This window comes from Hylobates moloch, unplaced genomic scaffold, assembly GCF_009828535.3.
Source record: "Hylobates moloch isolate HMO894 unplaced genomic scaffold, HMol_V3 SCAFFOLD_4, whole genome shotgun sequence".
Taxonomy (NCBI): domain Eukaryota; kingdom Metazoa; phylum Chordata; class Mammalia; order Primates; family Hylobatidae; genus Hylobates; species Hylobates moloch.
Genome location: NW_026652279.1, coordinates 134,017,690 through 134,039,119, shown reverse-complemented (window position 1 = coordinate 134,039,119; position 21,430 = coordinate 134,017,690). Strand labels below are relative to the sequence as shown.

The following is a 21,430-nucleotide window of genomic DNA, read 5'->3' as shown; positions in this document are numbered from 1 at the left end:
GTGAGGAGCGTCTCTGCCTGGCCACCCCGTCTGGGAAGTGAGGAGCGCCTCTGCCCAGCCACTCCGTCTCGGAGGTCTACCACGGAGGCCAGAAGCAATGTGGGGGCTGGACGTGGTGGCTCACGCCTGTGGTCCCGGCACTCTGGGGGGCGAGGCGGGTTGATCACTTCGGGCTAGGAGTTCGAGACCAGTCTGGCCAACATGGCGAAACATGAAAAATACAACAGACAAACTAACCAACCAACTCAGTGACAACAAAACAGGTCTACCCTGGGAGTCATACTCTAATTTTTTCTATTTTCCTCCCTTTCTGATCCTTTATCCCACTTTCTTTTTCTTCCTCTTCCTTCTCCCTCTTCTTTGTCAAATAGAGGATTGAGTTATTATCACTGATCCATATAAAGTCCCTCTCTCATTTATTTTAACTCCCACCCCCCATTTCTATTCCCCGACTTCCCATGTGCAACCTTCCTAATATGTTTGATACGCATTTTTGTTTGTATGTATTATTAGAAAATGTTTATTGTTTTTGTGTGCAAAAAAATTAATAAAAAAAAAAAAAGAAAAAAAAAATATTGACTATTCTGTATTTGTTTTTCCTTCCAGTTGTTCTATAGATTTACTTTCAGTTAAAAAATATGCTGGCATTTGATTAGATAGAAACACGTCATATTATTTAATGAAAACTGAAAAAATGTATACTTCATTCCCTCCCAGAAACATGGTGTTTCATTTCACGTGTCAGTGAAGTTCTACAGTTTTCTTCATATACATTCTGCACTGTTCTTATTTAAAATATTCCAAGTCATTATATATTTTTGGTTGCTATTGTGAATGACATCTTTTCTTGCTTTTTTTGTTTCCCAACAATTCTAGTCCTTTTCAGTATACATCTTTCTGAAATACATATTTCCTTGTTTTTTTTTTTTTTGTGCAGGATAGTGCCACATCCTATAGAAGAAATAAAGCTCAATATAAATCTTGTACTTAGGGAGTTTACATGCCATGCTAATGTTGAAAGAAAAGCTTGTACATGTACCTCCAATTTTTTCTGATATTTTTCACATTCCAGTTGACACTGTGTGAGATTTCTTGCTGTTTCCTCTTGTAGAAGTTGAACACGCTCACTTTCAAAAGATTTTAATTTACTTTGATGGAAAAATTCTGTTACTTTGCTTTCTGTACTAAGTTGTAGTTCTCTGTACCTGAAAGAAGCAGAATGGTTATGACACTCTAAAGAAAGCAGTCTCAATGATTTAAGTAATCATAAACCTTACTTCTATGTTTTCTACTCCCCCATATTTGTGGAGTTAATAATTTATATTTATTCAGCAATGCTTTTATAAATAATTTAGGTAGGTATATGTATGAAAATAAGTAATTCCAGTGAACATATCAATTAACTTTCACCATTCTACCCTTATTTTCATTCTTCCTAGCCAAAATAATTATTTCCTATCATTTTGTAAATGGCAAGAGCAAATTTCAGTTACATTGCTTAGAATGATTTAATTTCTATATTTCTCATAGGCCTTTTTAAATCTATGGCACTGTTTCCCAGCTTGCTATTTTATCCTAAGTCTAAATAATGTCAGATGGAGAAGAAAGCAATGAAATATGCACATTAAACTACAAATTCTTGAAACACTTGCAAAATAAACTTAGTAAATACACATATATTTTGATATTACAAGAAAAAAATGTACGAACTGTTGAAGATAAATATAGACCTACAAGTAGTCTATTACAACTCAGATAAGGAAAATTCTCTTCATTCCATAGGTATAACCAGTAATTAAAAACATTTCCACTTAACATATAAATCACCACATACTATAAATTTGAAAATACTTAAGGTTGATTGTGTTCTAACACAAAAGCAAAATACAGATACACTGTATCTTTTCAGGGAGCTATTATGAACCCAGTATAATGCTGGGTATGATATTAAAATTCATTTATTCAAATATTTATTGAGCTAGTCAGTATGCTAGGTAATGTGTATACATTGGTAGAAAAAATATTGCTTTTTAAAAGAACTTACAGTTTTCTGGGGAAAACAGGCAAATAAACACGAAAATTCAATGGTAAGTACTTCAATAGGGTAATCCCTAGGTTCAGTGGGAACATATATGAAGGAGACCTAACTTGGTTTGTGCAGAGGGGCGTGTGTGTGTGTGTGTGTGTGTGTGTGTGTGTGTGTGTAAGACACAAGGAGGTAAGGGGTGGGAAGTATTCTAGGGAGAAGAAATGTGAGTTATATGCAGGGCAGTGAAGCAGAGAGCATAGTCTGTTTTATCTATGGTATCTCATTTAATTCTTACAATGGATCTACTAGATATTTTGCAGATGAAGAACCTGAGGCTCAGAGATGTCAAATAATTTCTTTAACAGGAACACACTGCCAGTAAATTTCAGGATGAAGCCCAATTTTATATTCGACTTCACAGTGATAGTCTTTCTGCTATTACATAATATTCATAACTGACATTTCTGAGGTAAGATAAACTTTAAAATGCTTTTTAAAGGCTATTTCATTCCTGTCAGTGAGTGAAAATACCATTCAAAATATAATCAGAGAAGATAGGCATTAGATATACACCATGGGCTACTTCAAGTCTCAGATCGGTGGAAGTTCCATACAATGCACATTTCACATTAATATACAGTAAAGTTTTAAAGTGAATGTCAGTTTTTGTGACTAACTTTTTTGGAAAATCCTGGCATTAATTATATAAAACTTTTTACAATTTTATTAACAAATACCTTTTTATATAGAAAAACAAACACTGAAAAATTTTTTACTGAGACATAATTCATATACCATAAAATTCACTCTTTTAACATACACAGTTCTGTGGTTTTTAGCTTATTTACAAAGTTGCGCATCATTATCTAATTAAAAACATTTTAATTACCCTAAAAAATCCCCATGTTCATTAGTCACTCCCCATTCTCCTCTTCATCCAGGTCTGGCAACCACTGATCTACTTTTTGTCTCTAAAAGTTTGCTTACTCTGAACATTTCGTTTTAATGGACTCATATAATATGTGGCCTTCTGATGTTTTCAAGGTTCATTCATGTTGTAATCAACATTTCATTCCTTTTTATAACCGAATAACATTCAATAACTACATCACATTTTGCTTATGATTCATCAGTTGATGGACATTTGGGTTGTTTCTGATTTTGGGCTATGATGAATAATGCTACCATGAACATTTATGTACAAGTTTTTGTGTAAACATGAATTCATTTCTCTTGGTTATATACCTAGGAACAGAATTGCTATGTCGTATGTCACTCTATTTTTAACTTTTTGAGAAACTGCCCAACTTTTTTCCAACAGGGTTGCACCATTTTACATTCCCATCAGCAATAACGAGGGTGCCAATTTCTCCACATTCTTAACAACGCTTATCATTGTCTGCCTTTTGATTATGCATCCTAGTGTGTGTGAAGTGGTAAAAAAAAAATACTTTTTACTAAAAAAAGTATTAATTCAACATTTTATGACATACAAATGTCCCTGTACTCTTTGAGGCCAGTTGGTTTATAAATATAAATGTACTAAATGTGTGAAATCAATACTTTCTTTGTATGTGAGACTAGGACATACATAGACCATATTATGAAATAAATTCTGGATAAGTTATTTAGAATGTAATATTGACCTTTAAGATAACTTATCCTAAAAAGATTAAACTGCAAATTTTGCCTTTTTATGGATTTGGGACGTTGTTGCTTTGGATATCAATGCCAACTCCAAATAGGTAATTAAAAACTTAGCTTTTAGCATCACCTGTTTTTATTCATTACATGGCACCTGAAAGTTACTTTTGACACTAATATGATTTCCTTATATTGAAAAGTTAAACAGTAAACAATATTTAGACATTTAGAATAGAGAAAATTTAACAGAAGTTAAACAATAAACCACCGAGGCGGTAACAAGAATTATCTCCTAAAAATTTGAATACAGTTAAGTTTCATAAACTGAAGCTTCGTAAAATGAAATGGTAATTCTAAAGGACTAGTCTATTTCCATGTTGTTTACGTAAGTGAAAGGATCTGCCTCAAATTATTAAGCCTGTGTAATTATTTTGTTAAACTGAACTCTGAAAATGTTGAACAAACATAGCTACAAAAGTAGCTCCAACAGTGAGGAACTGATGATGCCCAGGAGCTAGTTTCGGGTAACTCCCACTTACCTTGTTTTGCTAATATAACCCATCACATTTTACTTTGTTGACTCAGACTTCTCATCTCATACTCTCAATCTGAACATCTTATTTGAGGTAAGTCAGTATTATTCATACATTAACAACTTCACGTTTGATATTCTAATTTATTAGCATAGTAACCTTAAGAGGTCAAATTTTCCACATAGAATCTCCACCTATTCTCACAACCATCTCATCCCCAGGCCTAAAATTTGGCTCAATTTGTCTTTACGCTACATTTGTAACCGGGTTTTTAGTTTTCATAAGACCCAACCATATACCAAATACTACTTTAAAAATAACAGAAAGAACGAGAACTAATGGTTTGCTCTGAAGGAATATTCACTGCAACAGCACTTCTGGGTTTGGAAGTACAGGGAGAAAAAATGTTAAAAGGTGAAAATCAGCCATTACACAGGGAGCTACAAAGAAAGTAATCCATAAGAAGTGCTCTCAGGCTAGGATGAATTAAACTCCCAGTAGCAGGACATGTTCTCGGATGCTGAGAAATAACCACAGGAGAGACATCAATGTGACAGTGGAGTCTCAGAAATAGGAAAACATATTTGGTAATAAAAGTACTGGATAAAACATCAAATAACAGGTTTTCATAACAAAATTTACATTGGCAGTCTTTACATGTAGACTCTACAGGGGAAGTTTTACTTGTTAGACTCTGACGTATTAAGCCACGCATGTATATGGTTTATTTCCAACTCTTATTAACAAGATCATTGAGTAATACAGTGAAAGACCCATATTTAACCCATTTTAACTGCTTATTTAATCTTTTTTATTTCAATGAGAAACAACTGATTTTTGAATTCTGTACACAAAATGTTCATGGCTTGTATTACATTAAAAATTTTGAACCCAGTTATCAAATCTCATTCGGTAAACAGGCTAAGGCATAATACCTAAAAAGTATTAAAACTCAGTGGTGTGGTTCACGTAATAACCAGGGCCAGAATATGGTACTTGCATTAAGAAATTTAACAACTGGTCCAGGTTGGAAGTAAGATAGTGCAGCAGTTGAGGCAAAGCATTTATCTGTATGTGGCAGGACAACTGTGTACAGATAAAGAGTATGGGAAGTAAGACCCTGCCCCAAGGTAGACTGGCAAAAGAAGTTAAGCAAAGTCACAAGATCTCCAGTACCAGTAAGGGTTCAGGGAAAGATTTTTAGTATTCAGTTATTAGGCAAATTAACTAATAACACAGCACTGAAAGATACTTTCAACTTTATGCTGAAATATGGGGAGATGGGTCAATAAAGAAAGAATACTGGAGCTTAGAAGAATACACAGAAGTAGGTAGTCAGAGATAGACTGCTAAGTCTTTTGTCTGGGCAGGAAAGTTTAGTTTTAAATTCCACAAGCAAGTGGGGCAGAGGTTGACAAACTTTCTACACTTGAAAGAACTGTGAAACAAAGATGGGCCTGAATCTCCAGATACATTCAGTCTTTGGTAGATTCAGCTGTAAGAAATTGTAGTTGACAAGGACAGAAGCTGATGTGTCTAGTCAACTGAGAATTCAATCTTGCTCATAAGGATAAGCTGTTTATATTTTCATAAATTTTCTTCTCTGCACAAGTAAATATTTTCAAATTTATTTTCAATTCTATAAATAATTTATCAAATCCAATGTGAGGCTAAAAACTCCAAACATTACAAATAAAGATTACAGACTTCTTCTTTTTTTTTGTATTTTTTGTAGAGACAGGGTCTCACTATGTTGCCCAGGCTGGTCTCGAAATCCTGGGCTCAAGCCATCCTCCTATCTCAGCCTTCCAAAGTGCTGGGATTATAGGTGTGGGTCACCGCACCCAGCCCAGACCTGTATCACTACTCTCAATTCCATTTCTCCTTTGAGAGATAATCACTGTTATTAGTTTTCTGTGTATCTAACAGGTTTGTTTTTTTTAACATGCATGTATATCACATATGAATTGATATATCAGTTTTTTTCTTTTTTTTAAACAAATGGCATATCACACATATTCTTCTCTGTAACTTCCTTTTTTCATATAGACTGTCTTGGGATCTGTTTTTTCCATGTCTATACCTCGTTCTTTCCATTTGCTATATAATAGACCACAATGTGGACATAATCATTTAATTAATTCCAATTTATTTAATTCTAAATGGATTAACATTTAGATTGCTTCAAAGCATTATACACAGTGCTTCAAAGATCATCCTAAGAATTGCCTCCCATGCACAAGCAAACGTTTAAGAAAGATACCATGAAGTGAAATTGTTGGGTCAAAGATTTTACATTTTGATACTGCCATTTTTCCTCCCAAATGGCTACATCAATTTAAAATGCAACTCTAAGTGTATGAAATATGGTTTCTCCATATCCTCACCAATATTTGATATTATTCTCTATAAATGTTTGCTATGCATATTACATATGAATTATGCTTTCATATAGAATTTGCTATCCTTCTCCCAATATTATAACTTAAAAATCTTATGTTATTAAACCTCCTTCAAAAATAAGATTTTCAATTGGCCTCATAATTTTCCATTCTCAACAATTCTTTCATTGTTAAATAGTTAACATCTCCCCAATTTCTCACCCATTGTTCACAACAAACAGTATACCTAGTTTATTCACCCACCAAATGCAATGGGCTTTACTCTGAATGGTTGAATTTCCAAAAACAAAAACTTATCTTTGAAGGAATAAGACTGTTAAAATGAAAAGTTATTCCAAGAACTGTGCTGTAAAATAACTGTATTGAGCAATACCAACATGGTCGGAAAAAGCATACGGGCTTCTACTGTATTGACCTTGGTGGAGGGTATTCTTATTTGGGTCCATATATTCTGATGTGTTCCTTTTAAAAATAAAAACTTGACTCATTATATACATATTTAGACATGAATCATGGATATATCTGAAATCACACAAGGACACTGAGTTATATAAAAAGAAAGGAAGTGTACATCCTTAAGAAATAAGAAATAATATCCCATATAGGTAAAGGTATCTGGGAAAAGAGAGGTGAGAGGAGAAAATTACATTTTTATATTACATGGTTCAACTTAAAATTAATTTTACTGAAGGCAACTCAAAAAATTTTTATATGAGAAATTTAAAAATAAAAAATTAAGTACTTTCCATTTAAATAATTTTGGCTTAGATATATCTTTTACTTCTCACAACAAAGTGTTATTAGCTAAACAGAGATGAAGTATTACTACATCAGTGGCTAGTATATGGTATAGGTCTTTGGTTAGTTATTTTTTATATCCTGAAAATATTTGAAAGATCTCAGAATACAAAAATAAGCACACTTACCCTATTATACTCAATATATAACTTCTAATTTTTTTACTTTAAGAAGACAAAAAGTATCCAAGTTTTATGTATTTCAAAAACTATAAAACTATATTCACACATATATATCTATATCATAACTTAGAGAATATATCTGAAATTACTTTCCTTTCATGTTATTAAAATACAAAATGTTATCTTAGAGTGTACTTTTGTGCATTACTGCTACCTATTATTCTACCAACTGTTTTCTTTTGCTTTTTAGTTATCTGTATATTTAAAAATTTTAAATATATACCTGGATACTGAATCAAAATTATTTTTGATGAAAATTAGGGGAGCAATTACATTAGTTCAAAAATGTACATATACAATTATAGAGCCCAAAGATGTCCAGGGAGTTGGAAAAAAAAAAAAAGAAAAACTATAGAGTAACACAGTTCTATTAACTCAGGTGTTTTCAACGTGAAATTTTCCAAATTGAAAAGAAAGGAAGTAGGGAAAACTTTTAAAGCCAACATTAATGTTGCAACAATGATGACTAAAGAACATGAGAAAGGAATTTAAAAGAAGTTTGGGTATTTCTCCAAACGTTTCTGCCATTTAGATGATTTCTTCAACCAGTTCACTTCTCAGCTGCAATACTACATCTGTCATTTTTGGCTTACAAGCTAATTCTTAAATGAATGTGAGAAGTCTTTTTTTGCTGAGTTAAAAATGCTGAGTATGTCTGACAACTGTACCATGGATTTATAAGAATTTCAAGCATGTATTTGGAGTAATTCAATGCATCTATCATATCATGATCAAATAAAATATGTAATGCCATTAATAAAATAAACAACATGTAGTAATATCTGGCCATCTTATAAAGTAAAAAAAAAATAGGTGGTACTACAGGTATGTGAAGAGTACTTAACTGAAACAAATGTAAGGAAAGGAATGTTGCCATAAAATAAAAGCATGTATGAGATAAAATTAGAGTAAAACATTTTATAACAGTGTTTGATTGGGTCTGTTTTCCCTTTTGTGTCAACATGACAACAAACACTTTAAATTCAGCTTGAATTATCCTCCGAACCAAGAGTATTTATTATATTAGTGCTTCATAGCACTCAAAACTCTATTTTATGCTGCTTTTAATGTATATCTCAGTGTTGATCTACACTAAAGAAAAAAATTCAGAACATATAAACTGAATCTTAAAAAGTCATTAGAAAAAGCACTTTTAGGAGGATGCTTTTATGAAGAATAGTGTAAAGTATTAATAGTAGCAGGATGGAGGCTAATCATGCTTTTGTCCTATTTTTCAGTAATATATAGCTCAAGAAAAGAAATGAATTTACTATGGTTAACATACATATTGTAAAAGGCAAAAAGGGATGTAAAAGTCATTTATTTAGATCAACTTCCTAATAATAGGGAAGCCCTATAAATGTTAATTTATCCAAATTAGTGTTCTGAAATGGGCTAAGGAATACTCCAAAAAACTCCTGAATACAGCAACCAGAGTCATGGGTCTTTAAGCCTAGATGGTCTGGTAGTAAAGCTGGATCATTAGCAACACTTTTTTCTTTTCTAAGGATGAGGATGACTCCTGAGGTTGACTTTATCTAGCCTAACCAGGGAAGACCATCAGAATCACTTGTGGAACTTCTAAGAACTCTAGATGCCATGGTTCTGCCTGAGACTTTCTGAATCAAAATTCTTGGGGGAAAACTTGGGCATGTTGAGTTCTGGATGATAATGTGAGCTAACAAAAGTAAAATGCTCACAACAACACACTGTACAATTAAAATATAAGTTACTTCAGTGCAGGAATCTTGTCTAATCCGTCTTTGGATTCCTAGGATCTAATATATATTCTGGCATATTATAAGCTCTTAATGAGATAATGGTATATCCAGAATATTACTAACTCTTAATGTTTACTGAGTGAATGAATGGAGTCATAGTAACCATCAGGTTTTTAGGTGTTATAAAATTAGAATGCTAAATAGGTCCAAGCCAGGATAGAAAACATTAAAATATTAAACACTAATTTGATGAGGGGCAGTCTCTTTTGAAGTATGAAAAAACCAGTGAATTAAGATTATTGTTTCCAGGTTTAGGTATCTGTAAAAGATGAAAACAAATTACACAGAGTGAAGAAAAGAGAAACCAAAATGATTATAGGTTAGGTATGTCCAAACTACAAAAAAGATTAAACTTTCAAAAAATATACAGTTTGGATAATGGCTATGGTGGTAGAAGGAGACATGACAACATTCTAAAAATACTTACAAAAAAGAAATGCAAAAAAAGGGAGCAAAAGTAGTGTGATATGACAGGCTCTGAGTTCTGTAACAAGTTAAAATTATTACAAATTTTATACACAATTTTAGGAATCTATGTGTGACTCACTAGCCTACCTACAAGAATGTAATAAAGTTTATCATGAGGGCATACAAAAAAGACATAAATAGAAGACATAATAAGAAGTAAATCACTATTTCCCCACCTCTTATTTCTCTCATTAGACTTAATGGACCAAATAATTACTTATTAGTATTTCTGTTAAATTCTATCTTGGGATGTTCAAACAAATAGATAGTAAATATAATCTTATGTTAGGCACTCAGTAAACACATATTATAATTACATTTTTATTTTCTACAGCTGTTTATAAAATGAGAAAAAAAAGAATCTGAACACAGACCTTACACCTTTGCAAAAATTAACTCAAAATAAATCATATACCTAAGTGTAAAATGAAAAATTATAAAATTCCTAAGGATAACATAAGACAATCTAGATAACCTTGGTCTGGGCCATGACTTTTTAGACAAAACAACAAATGCATAATCCATGAAAAAAAGAATAAACTGGACTTTATTAAAGTTAAAAGTTTCTGCACTGTGAAAGACACCATCAAGAGAAGGAAAATAAAAACCCCAGACGGGGAGAAAATACTTGCAAAATACCTATCTCACGAAGGGTTGTTATCCAAAATATACAAAGAACTTTTAAAACTCAACAAGATAACAAACAACCCTATTAAAAAATGGGCTAAAGATCTTAATAGCCACATCACCAAAGAAGATACACTGATGGCCAATAAACACATGAAAAGATGCTCTGCATCATATGTCATCAGGAAAATGTAAGTTAAAACAACAATGAGATACCACTATACATGTATTAGAACGGCCCAAATCCAGAACACTGGCAATGCCAAAAGCTGGCAAAGATATGGAGTAACAGGAATTCTCATTCACTGCTGGTGGAGATGCATACCGATATAGCCACTTTGGAAAACAGTTTGGTGGTTTCTTCTTTTTTTTTTCCCCCACACTACACTGACACATTTTGTGGTTTCTTACGAAACTAAGCACTCTTACCATAAGATGCAACAATCACACTCTTTGCATATTTGCCCAAAGGAATTAAACACTTATCTACCCAAAAAACTGCACAAGGATGTTTACAGCAGATTTATTCATAACTGCCATAACCTGGAAGCAAACAACATGTCCTTTGGTAGGTGAACAGATGAACTGTGATACATCTCAGCAATAGAATATTATTCAGCACTGAAAGATATGAGCTATGAAGTCATGAAAAGACAGGGAGAAACCTTAAATGCAAACTACTAAGTAAAAAAAGACAGTATGAAAAGATTACATACTGTATGATTATGACATTTTGAAAAAGGTAAAACCATGGAGACAGTAAAATAATACAGTAATGAAACTATTCTGAATGATACTACATTGATAGATAGATGCATTACAGATTTGTCCAAACATACAGAACGTACAACCTAAGAGTAAACTTGGACCACAGATGAAAGTATTAAAAAGTAGTTGGACCAAGAGTGAACCCTAATGAAAACTACAGAGTTTGGGTGATAATGATTTGTCAGTGTAGATTCATGAATTGTAACAAATGTAGCACTCTGGTGGGGATGTTCATAATGGGGTAGGCTATACATGTGTAGGGGTAGGGGTTATATGAGCAATCTGTACCTCTTTTCAATTTTGCAGTGAACCTAAAACTGCTCTAAAAAATAAACAGCCACTTAAGCCATTTAAAAAACCAGTTTTATTGGAGCACAATTTACATACAAAATTCACTAATTTTAAGTGTACAAGTTCGTAAGTTTCAACAAATGTTTTGGCCATGCAACCGTGACTACGATCATAACATCATTCCCATCACCCGCAAAAACTCTCTGTGCTGCTGCTTTTCAGTCAGTTCTCATTCCACCCCTGGCTCTTGGCAACTGTTGATTGGATTTGTGTCATTAGTTTTGCCTTTTTTATTACGTCATATAAATGGAATCAAACACTATGTAGTCTTTTGTGCTTGTCTTCTTTCAACATAGAGCTTTTATAATAAAAATATTTTCCATGTATTAGTAGTTTCCTCCTTTTTTATTGCTATGTAGTATTCCAAGGCATGTATAAACTCAAATTTAGTTTGATGCACTAGTTGTTTCAGTTTGGGGACATTAGAAATATAGTGGCTATAAACATTTACACGGAAGTCTTTGTATGTATATAGGTTTTTCATTTCTCTTGAGTAAATAACTAGAAATAGGAATGCTGGATCTTATACTAAGTTTATGTTTAACCTTCTTAAAAACTGTCAAATTGTTTGACACAGTCACACAAAGTGACTGTGATTCTGCATTCACATAAGCAATGTGTGGACATTCGAGTTAACTGAGAACCTTACCAACACTTGGTAATATCAGTGTTTTAAAATCTAGCCATTCTAGTGGTGGTAGTGGTAATGAATTTCGGTATAATTTCCATTTTCCTGATGATTAATGTTTAGCATCTTTTCTTGTGCTTATTGGTCATCTGTATTTCTACTTTCATCAAGTGTCTGTTCAAATCCTTTGGCCATTTAAAAAAATTTTAAATTGAGTAGCTTGTCTTCTTAAGTTGCAAGAGTTCTGGATATAAGCCCTTTATTTGATATGTGGTTTTCAAATATTTTCCTCAAGACTATGGCTTGTCTTTCTCCTTTATTAACAGAAGAGCAATTTTTTTTTTTGTTTTGAGTAAGTCCAATTTAACAAGTTTTTCTTTTTGTCTCCCAACTACCAGCCAAGTTGGAATATCAAGTTTTCCTTAGGCCAGGTGTGTTGGCTCATGCCTGTAATCCCAGCACTTTGGGAGGCCAAGGCAGGTGGAGTGCCTGAGGTCAGACCAGCCTGACGAACATGGTGAAACCTCGCTTCTACTAAAAATACAAAATTAGCTAGGCGTGGTGATGCATGCCTGAAATCCCAGCTACTTGGGAGGCTGAGGCAGGAGAATCGCTTGAACTGGGGAGGTGGAGGTTGCAGTGAGCAGAGATCGCGCCCACTGCAGCACTCCAGCCTGGACAACAAGAGCGAAACTCCAGCTCAAAAAAAAAGAAAACAAGTTTTTCTTTATGGTTCACGTTCTTTATGTCCTATTTATGCAACCTTTGATAACTCAAGGTTTCTAAGGTTTTCCCATTTTTTCTAGTTTTTGATCTTACATTTAGATGTATGAATTACAAATTAATTTTTGTATGTACGAAGTAGGGGTGGAGGTGCACTTTTTTGAATATGGTATCTAAATGGTTTAGCAAAATTTGTTGAAAAGATTATCATTTCCTCACTGAACTATCTAGGCACCTTCATCTCCCTTTTTCAAAATTGTTTTGGATGTTCTGGTCCTTTCGATTTCCATGTAAATTTTAGGTTAGCTGATTAGACTACAAAAAAAGTCTATTGAGTTTTTGATCAGAATTGCACTGACTCTGTAAGTCGGTTTGGGAAAATTTGACACTACAGCAAAATTAAGTGTTCAAATCTATGAACATGATATCTTGCTCCACTTATTCAGGTTTTTCTTTTTTTCTCAGCAATATTTACTAGTTTTCAGTGTACAGGTCCTGTACTTGCTTCATATTTTGTTAATTTTATCCCTAAGTATTTGATATTTTTCTGCTGTTGTAAAGGTTTATTTTAGAAAATTTCCAATTTTTAAATGCATAGTGCTAACATACAGAAATACAATTAAATTTTTTCATAGTTAACTTGTATCCTGTAATCTTGCTAAAGTTACTTAAAGTTTTTGTAATTTATTTGTAATCCTAGCCATGGCATTTTCAGAAAACCTCCTTGAGCCTTAATTTCCTCACACAAAGCAATTATGAGAAATAAAAATTGAGAATAAAATTAATTAAAACTCCTAAAACATTTAGCACAATATTACTCCACAGCAATTATTAAATCTCTTCCCCAATTTCAGGGCACTTACTACAGGTTTCAGCATTCTTGATATATCCCAAATCTTTATCTATAGGCTTGTTCTTTCTCCCAGGTTCGAGATCCTTATTCTTATTTGTCAACTCTATTTCTATACCTAAATGGTGCTTTAGCATTTCAAGTACAATTCCTAAATCAAAATTATAGCCTTCATTAACAGATGAATCACTTCTGTTTTCTCAAAGTCCTGTTTCTGATAACGAAATCACTATCATCTCAAACTACCCAGAAAATTCTGCCAGAATCATTGGTAACTCTCCGAGATACTTTGAATTATTGTCAGTTACTGCATCCTGTAATAATCACAATAGCTAATATTTAACACATTATGTAACAAACACTATCTCTAACACTCATTTAATCCTCACAGTTCTATAAGTTACTATTATTATATTTTATACACGAGGAAACTGAGACATAGAGGTTAAGTAACTTCCCTGAAGTCATGCACCCAGGAACAATAGAGCCAGTATCATAACCTCCTAGGCTATTTACCCTCCAGAAACTGTACTCTTAAATGTAACTTATATTGCCTCTATTGTAACAGGTTCCATCTGTTAGTGGTGATACAGGGACCGGGTGCTATTAAATGATATTAGGGTGAATTCAAAAAATTTCTAAATGCTTTATTAAAATAAGCATTCCCTTACCATGAGGCTTCTGAAAAAGGGGCTAGCAGCAAACGGGAAATAAAATTATGACTACGTTATTAGCTGGGCTTGTAGCAAAAACTCCAACTAAGAGTTCTTGCATAGAACTCTGATAAGGTTTAAGAGAGGACATTAGCATGTGTATATGGCAGAAGACTGACAAGTGGTGCAAGTGAGCTCCAACCTGTTTTTCCAGAGCTAGGAAAAGATGATGTGGAAGGGGAAGCTCTAATCATGACTGTAATCTTTTAGAGAAAGATGACTTGAGGCCGGTCGCGGAGGCTCACGCCTGTAATCCCAGCACTTTAGGAGGCTGAGGCGGGTGGATCACAAGGTCAGGAGTTCGAGATCAGCCTGGCCAACATGGTGAAACCCTGTCTCTACTAAAAATACAAAAATCAGCCGAGTGAGGTGGTGGGCGCCTGTGATCCCAGCTACTCGGGAGGCTGAGGCAGGAGAATCGCTTGAACCCGGGAGGTGGAGGTTGCAGTGAGCCAGGATTGCGCCATTGCACTCCAGCCTGGGCGACAGAGCAAGACTCCGTCTCAAAAGAGAGAGAGAAAGAGAGACAGACAGACAGACAGACAGACAGACACCACTTGACTAGAAACATGGCCCAAACGATATTTTGGAATATGATCTAAACGCATTAAAAATTTCTTTTCTTTGTGAGGGATGGAGGATGACAGTAGAGAACAGGTGGAAAAATCTCTACCACCCATCACCTCCAAGTTGTATTTCTAAAACCAATTTTCCCATCTTTATTATCTATGCCACCATCCAATTCAGGCCATAGTTACCAATCATCTGGACTTCAGGAACTCCTATTCAGGGCATCTTGAATTACCATAAATATATATACATATATTACTGCCAAGCTAATTCTCTAAAATGTAAATCTCATCATGTCAGCCCTCACTGCACACTGAAGTAAATAAAAGCTCTTTATTCTGACATTCTACCAAAAAATGAAACTGTATATCCTTATCTCCTATCTACTTGTACACTCTGAATCAGGTGAATGAATTATCTGTTGTTTTTTGACAATTCTTTTGTTTCTTCTATATTTAGGTTTACAAAATTTTTGGAATAGTCTTTCCTCATATCTGCATGTCAAATTTCACACTTCAAATGCTTGTTTCATGTACCACCTCTTCTAAAAGGCCATTCCCAAAACAGATAGGGATATTCACAGCCTACAACAGACTTCTTAACATATATAAAATTTTGCTTTAAAATATAAATATGTATATATGTATTTCAGCTCTTTCAAAACAGAAATTGTTTTAATTTTTAAAATTCTCTACAGTGTGTCATGCACAAAGGTTCAATAAATATTGACTTGAACAATTTCTAGCCCACCATAGGAAAAGCTTAGAGAGATACTTTGGCATTTTATTTCTCTTTCCATAGTCCATACTCCAACAAAGAGAAATCTGAGCACACGTACATATTTTTCTCCAGACTCTCATCTGAAACCATGGGGAGAGATATGTTTCTCTTTTGCCTTTTGATGTACTCAGTAAAGTGCTGAGTTCATAATGTCGGCTCTCATTTAAAATAAAAGAAAACAAGGCAAGCAATATTAAACATCTGAAATCGACAGGAAGGGAATGTTAGGTTCATCTATACATTAAAAAATTAAGGAAGGCAGAGAACAGTTCATAAAATGGGCTATGGAGACTCAATTCTCACAGGAAAAAGGCAGTCATGGTAATTAATTTCCATTAGGTTCTATTATAAAATGGTAATGGAAAATGAGTTTAGCTATATGGAATTGTATGTCATGTACAATTATGTGGGAACAAATTTATAACATTTATCAGATGGTATCTGCGATTAAAAATTCATAAAAGTGCTTATACAATTAAATTATAATTTTTACAAACAAAATTAATAAAAAGAAAAAAACTTTTTCATAATTCTACCTAAATAAACTCAAAAGAATTACTATTGCTAGTCTTTTTTATTGAAAACTCATGAAATATTTGAGCCATTTAAGTCAATACTGCTCTAGTGGTCTCTATCATTACAGATATATCTATCTATCTATCTATCTATCTATCTATCTATCTATCTATCTATTATCTATCTATCTATCTATCTATCTATCTATCTATCTATCTATCTATCTATATCTATATCTATGTGGTTAAGTAGCCACAACCTTTCGCTATGCCTTGGTATAGCTTATACTTTGTAAACACTGTCTAAAACTTGTAAAATGAAAACTCATACGTAAGAAGAATAAGGAGAGGCGATCAGAGCTAATAACTTTCTTGTAAGTGGAATGCTTAATATTTAGTTAGGGTACAGACAATAATGGGGAAGAAGTAGTTTCATCTTTAAATTTTTTTTTTTTTTTACTTTTTGGGAGAGCTGGAGTCTCGCTATGTCGCCCAGCCTGGTTTCAAACTTGTAGCCTCTAGTGATCCTCCCACCATGGCCTTCCAAAGTGTAGGGATTACAGGAATGAATCGCTGCCCCCAGCCATGGAAGAGGTTGTTTCTATAATCAAGAGGTGATATTGGTTATACTGGATACCAAGTTGAAGTATCTGCTGACTTACTTCTTGATCAAATGTATGGTTTAACCAATGGCAAAACATGACACAAAAGAATAGACATGTTTTGTTACACCAACATACGGAACATTCCATTCTTATAAATGACAGGTTATTTACCATACCTTGGCTTTCCTGTAAACTACTTATATAAAGTATTTTGAAGCTAACATTTCATTGTCATTTACAGGTACGTGAGTACCTTTACAGGTATGTGAGTTCCTTTATAGGTTTGCATATGGATAGCCTATCAGACTAGGATGATCTGGGTGCATTCTTGCCTGAAGGAAAGGAGAAATAGTCTTTTTTTTTTTTTTTTTTTTTTAAATAAAGAGACAGGGTTTTATTCTGTTGCTCAGGCAGGAGTGTAGTGGCACCATCTTAGCTCAGTGCAGCCTTAAACTCCAAGGCTCAAGGGATCCTTCAACCTCAGCCTCCTGAGGAGCTGAGATTATAGGCACATGCCACTCTGCGTGGTTAATTTTTTTGTGTGTGTGCAGAGATGGGGTCTCACTTTGTTGCCCAGGCTGTTCCTGAACTCCTGGCCTCCAGTAATCCTCTTGCCTCAGCCTCCTAAAGTATTGGGATTACAGGTGTGAATCACCACACACAGCCCGGAGATGTATTATTTTGTGCATCTGCCATCTTCATGATTTTAGACAAAAAGAATTTTAGAAATCATAGGCATCATTACATGCAGAGAATCTATGAATAATCTAGCCAAGAGAAATTCACATTTGGCGTCCAAGTGAATTAAAACATTTGAATTTTAATGATAAATATGCAACTGTCACTTAAGCTTTGCTATTTGAAGATGCATAAACTAATTTTCTACTTTTTACAAAAAATATCGACACTTTCCATTTGTAAAATGAAAACACACTACCTTGGAGTTTTAAAAAACACATCAATTTTAAAACACATGGATTTTCTTTATAATTTACAAAAAGATGCAAGAAAAATCCCAACTGTATGAGTTGCTAACAATTAGAATATACAGTAAGTTGAGGAAAGGGGACTCTTTCTTTAGAGAGCTCACTGTAATAGTGAAGTTTACTCATCTGCATGAAATATTTTTTTTACCAGATCTAGTCAGAGACTGCTCTGCCTTTATGGTACTGAAAAGAGAACACAGACACATCTTACTTTAAAAATCAACTAACTAGATGATGGTAATAATAATAGCTAATATTTTTTGAGTACTTAAAATTAAATAAAGAATTTCATTTAATTCTATTAGTAACTGTATTAGTCCATTTTCATGCGGCTGATAAAGACATACCTGAGACTGGATAATTTACAAAAAAAGAGGTTTAATGGACTTACAGTTCCACATGGCTGAGGAGGCCTCCTTGTGAAGGCAAGGAGGAGCAAGTCACATCTTTTGTGGATGGTGGCAGGCAAAGAGAGAGAGCTCGTGCAGGGAAGCTCCCATTTTTAAAACCACCAGATCTTACTGGACTTATTTACTATCACAAGAACAGCATGGGAAAGATCTGCCCCCATGATTCAATTATCTTCCACCTGGTCCCTCCCACAACACGTAAGAATTATGGGAGCTAGAAGGTGAGATTTGGGTGGGGACACAGACCCAAACCATATCAATAACTGTATGAAGCAGACTTATATAATATATTGGTTGTTTTTCCTTTCATTTACAGTAATATACTTTCAATGGCTAAAATGAATTCAGCATATCTTCACATCTAGTAATAATTTCTACAGAAGCAGAAACTGAGTGATCATACATCTGGGATACATAATACAAAGATACACATTATGCATAAACATTTATTAAAATCAGGAATGACTTGAATGAAAAAAATAATGAACGAAAATAAAACATGAAATAGTCATTATAAGAGCATCCCAAATCTAAAGGATCTCAAACACAGTAGAGCAAAATTTAATTGCTAGCAATTAAATGGCCTAAATGAAGCTAACATAGCTTGTCTAAATGCTAGGTTTTTACACTGTATCTGTTAAAAATGTGTAACTACTGTTTCTTTAATCTTAATGTCACTGTCATGATGTTCTTAAAGAATGTTATTAAAAGTCACACAGGAAGACTTTTAAGTCATAATAAATGTATGTCATAGATCATATGGCAGACTCTAGAATCTCTAAGGTATGATTTTGTTCAACAGCTAATAGTTGCCAAATGGCACATTAGTAGGTTGAAAAGACAGTCCATAGAAATATCACAAAATTTCAGTAACTCCTAAAATTAGAAAATTCTAGTTAAATAATTTCAAAATAAAATGTTACCTTTATTGAAAAACTCAAGTAAATATAATTCACATCAATTAAAAGGTATATGTGGTAGGCTGAATGGTGCCCCCAACCCCACCAAAAAACAGAAGTCCATGTCCTAACTCCCAAAAGCTGTGACTATTACCTTATTTGGAAAAAGAGTCTTTGCAGATGTGATTAAGTTAAGCATCTTGAGATGAGAGACCTGTCCTGAATTATCTGAGTGTGCCATACATGCAATCAGATGTATCCATATAAGAGGCACACAAAGGAGAAAGCCACATGAAGACAGAGGCAGAGACTAGAGTGATGTGGTTACAAGCCAAGAAAGTCAAGGAATGCCTGGAGGACCCCAGAAGCTGGAAGAAGCAAGCAAAGGATTACCCCTAGAGCCTTAGGAGACAATAAAGCCATGTCAACATCTTAGTTTCAGAGTTCTGGCCTCTAGAATGGAGAATAAATTTCTGTTGTTTTGCCACCAAGTTTTGGCAATTTATCATTGCAACCCTATGATATTAATACAGCATAGTTTTAAATTGTGTTGTTCTTGATGTGTATATTTGAGAACAAAAATATACCTACTGATGTTCAACTTCACACATATATGCTTCATATACTATTTACTAAGTATAACATAATGGTGTGGCAGAAAGAACAACTGGGATGGGAACAAAGAGAACAGATGTGTAATTATGGCTCCGTTTCTAGTAACAGTACCTCTTTAGACTTGTTTCCTCGTTTGCAAAATGAATGCAATGTTTGCAATCATCTTGAAGCATTTTTTCAAACTAAATTTTTACGAACTTTTAAAGTGTTAAAAAATATATAAAAATAAAGTTAAAAATAATAAGGCACAATGTAAAAATTATAGTAACAAAAATCAAGCATATTTAAAAGATAACAGTAGATAGGTTGGACACTGAAATTTGCCAGAAGATTCATAGGATTGCATAAATTTATACAAGGTAATTATTAAATACTTATTCAGAGCTGGCAACTATGTAAAATTCTCTATATAAATTGCTAGTTTTTACAAACATGAAGTTTTAGTTATACGGCCAGAACTGTGCCGGGCTTCATGTTTTCTAATAGAAACACGGCCTGAATGGCTTACAGGAAACATACTACTGCCTATTATGCAGGCATTAAAATAGCTAATACGTATAGAACAGTTAAACAGTGCTAGGCATAGTAAAAGTTTAATAAATATTAACTTTATTATTATCTAGGATACATCATATATTCTTTTCTCCAAAGTATCTTCTATCCATAAAAGGACCTCACAACTACAACTTTTTAAGATAATGTTAAGAGGGTTTATGTAGTAACAAAATTTAAAAATGGTAACCATTTTTTTGCTCCTCCAAAACATACATTTCCGATCAATCCTGTTTCCTTTTACTGAAAGAACTTTTCATGATGACTACAACACTGAAGTATAATTTAGAAGCAGTCTCTAAAACTGGAAGTAATGTTCATCTAAATTTGCCTGCCAAGTTTAAAAATGTATTAGAAGTTAAACTGAAACATGTTGAAAATGACTCATTGTGGACCAGAATATACACTGTAGGAAATAAGAGCTCATTTACAAGTGGGAGAAATACACTCACACTTCATCTGTGGTAATTCTCCGGACTTTCCTTCCAGTAAACATCATATTTTAAAATAATCGTGGAAAATAATCTTACCCTTAACTTTAGTTTTTATGAGTTGATTTAGTTAGCTGGCATTCCAATTTTTCATACATCTTTTTTTGGATGTGGGTATATTTACCAAATGTAAATCTATGAAAATTTCCCCCTATGGCAACAGAGCAGTAGCCTATAAAGAAAGCTGTATGAACACACACACATGCACGCACATGCGCACACACACAATTCACTCTCTCTTTCTCTGGTTTTCAGTTCACAAGCATAATGACCAACTATGACGCTAGATTTCTAAGAAACATCCTAAAAAATGTGCACACATATAATGTTTCCTTCATCCACATCATTTCCTTTTGATGCTATTGATGAATAATCAGAAGAACATGTATTGAGTTCTTTTTCTAGTAACACTTACATATTTGTATTGATTCAGTCTACTCTCTCAACGTGTAACCCCAAATTACACATTTGGGAGGCAGTTAGCTAGACTTAGAAAAGACCATGGAACAC

At 33.7% G+C, this 21,430-nt stretch overlaps 1 protein-coding gene across 4 annotated transcripts in view; it reads right to left on the bottom strand.

Annotated features, from left to right (window-relative positions):
• PIBF1 (progesterone immunomodulatory binding factor 1) overlaps positions 1-21,430 on the bottom strand; it is a 260,610-nt gene that overhangs the window by 147,109 nt on the left and 92,071 nt on the right. For all 4 annotated transcript variants that reach the window (XR_009213290.1, XM_032151003.2, XM_058437974.1 and 1 more), the window contains exon 11: positions 1,040-1,205. Coding sequence is in view for 3 of the 4 variants with exons in the window: in XM_032151003.2 (XP_032006894.1) it covers positions 1,040-1,205 (166 nt within the window). In the remaining variant the exon portion in view is untranslated. The remainder of the gene's footprint in view (positions 1-1,039; positions 1,206-21,430) is intronic.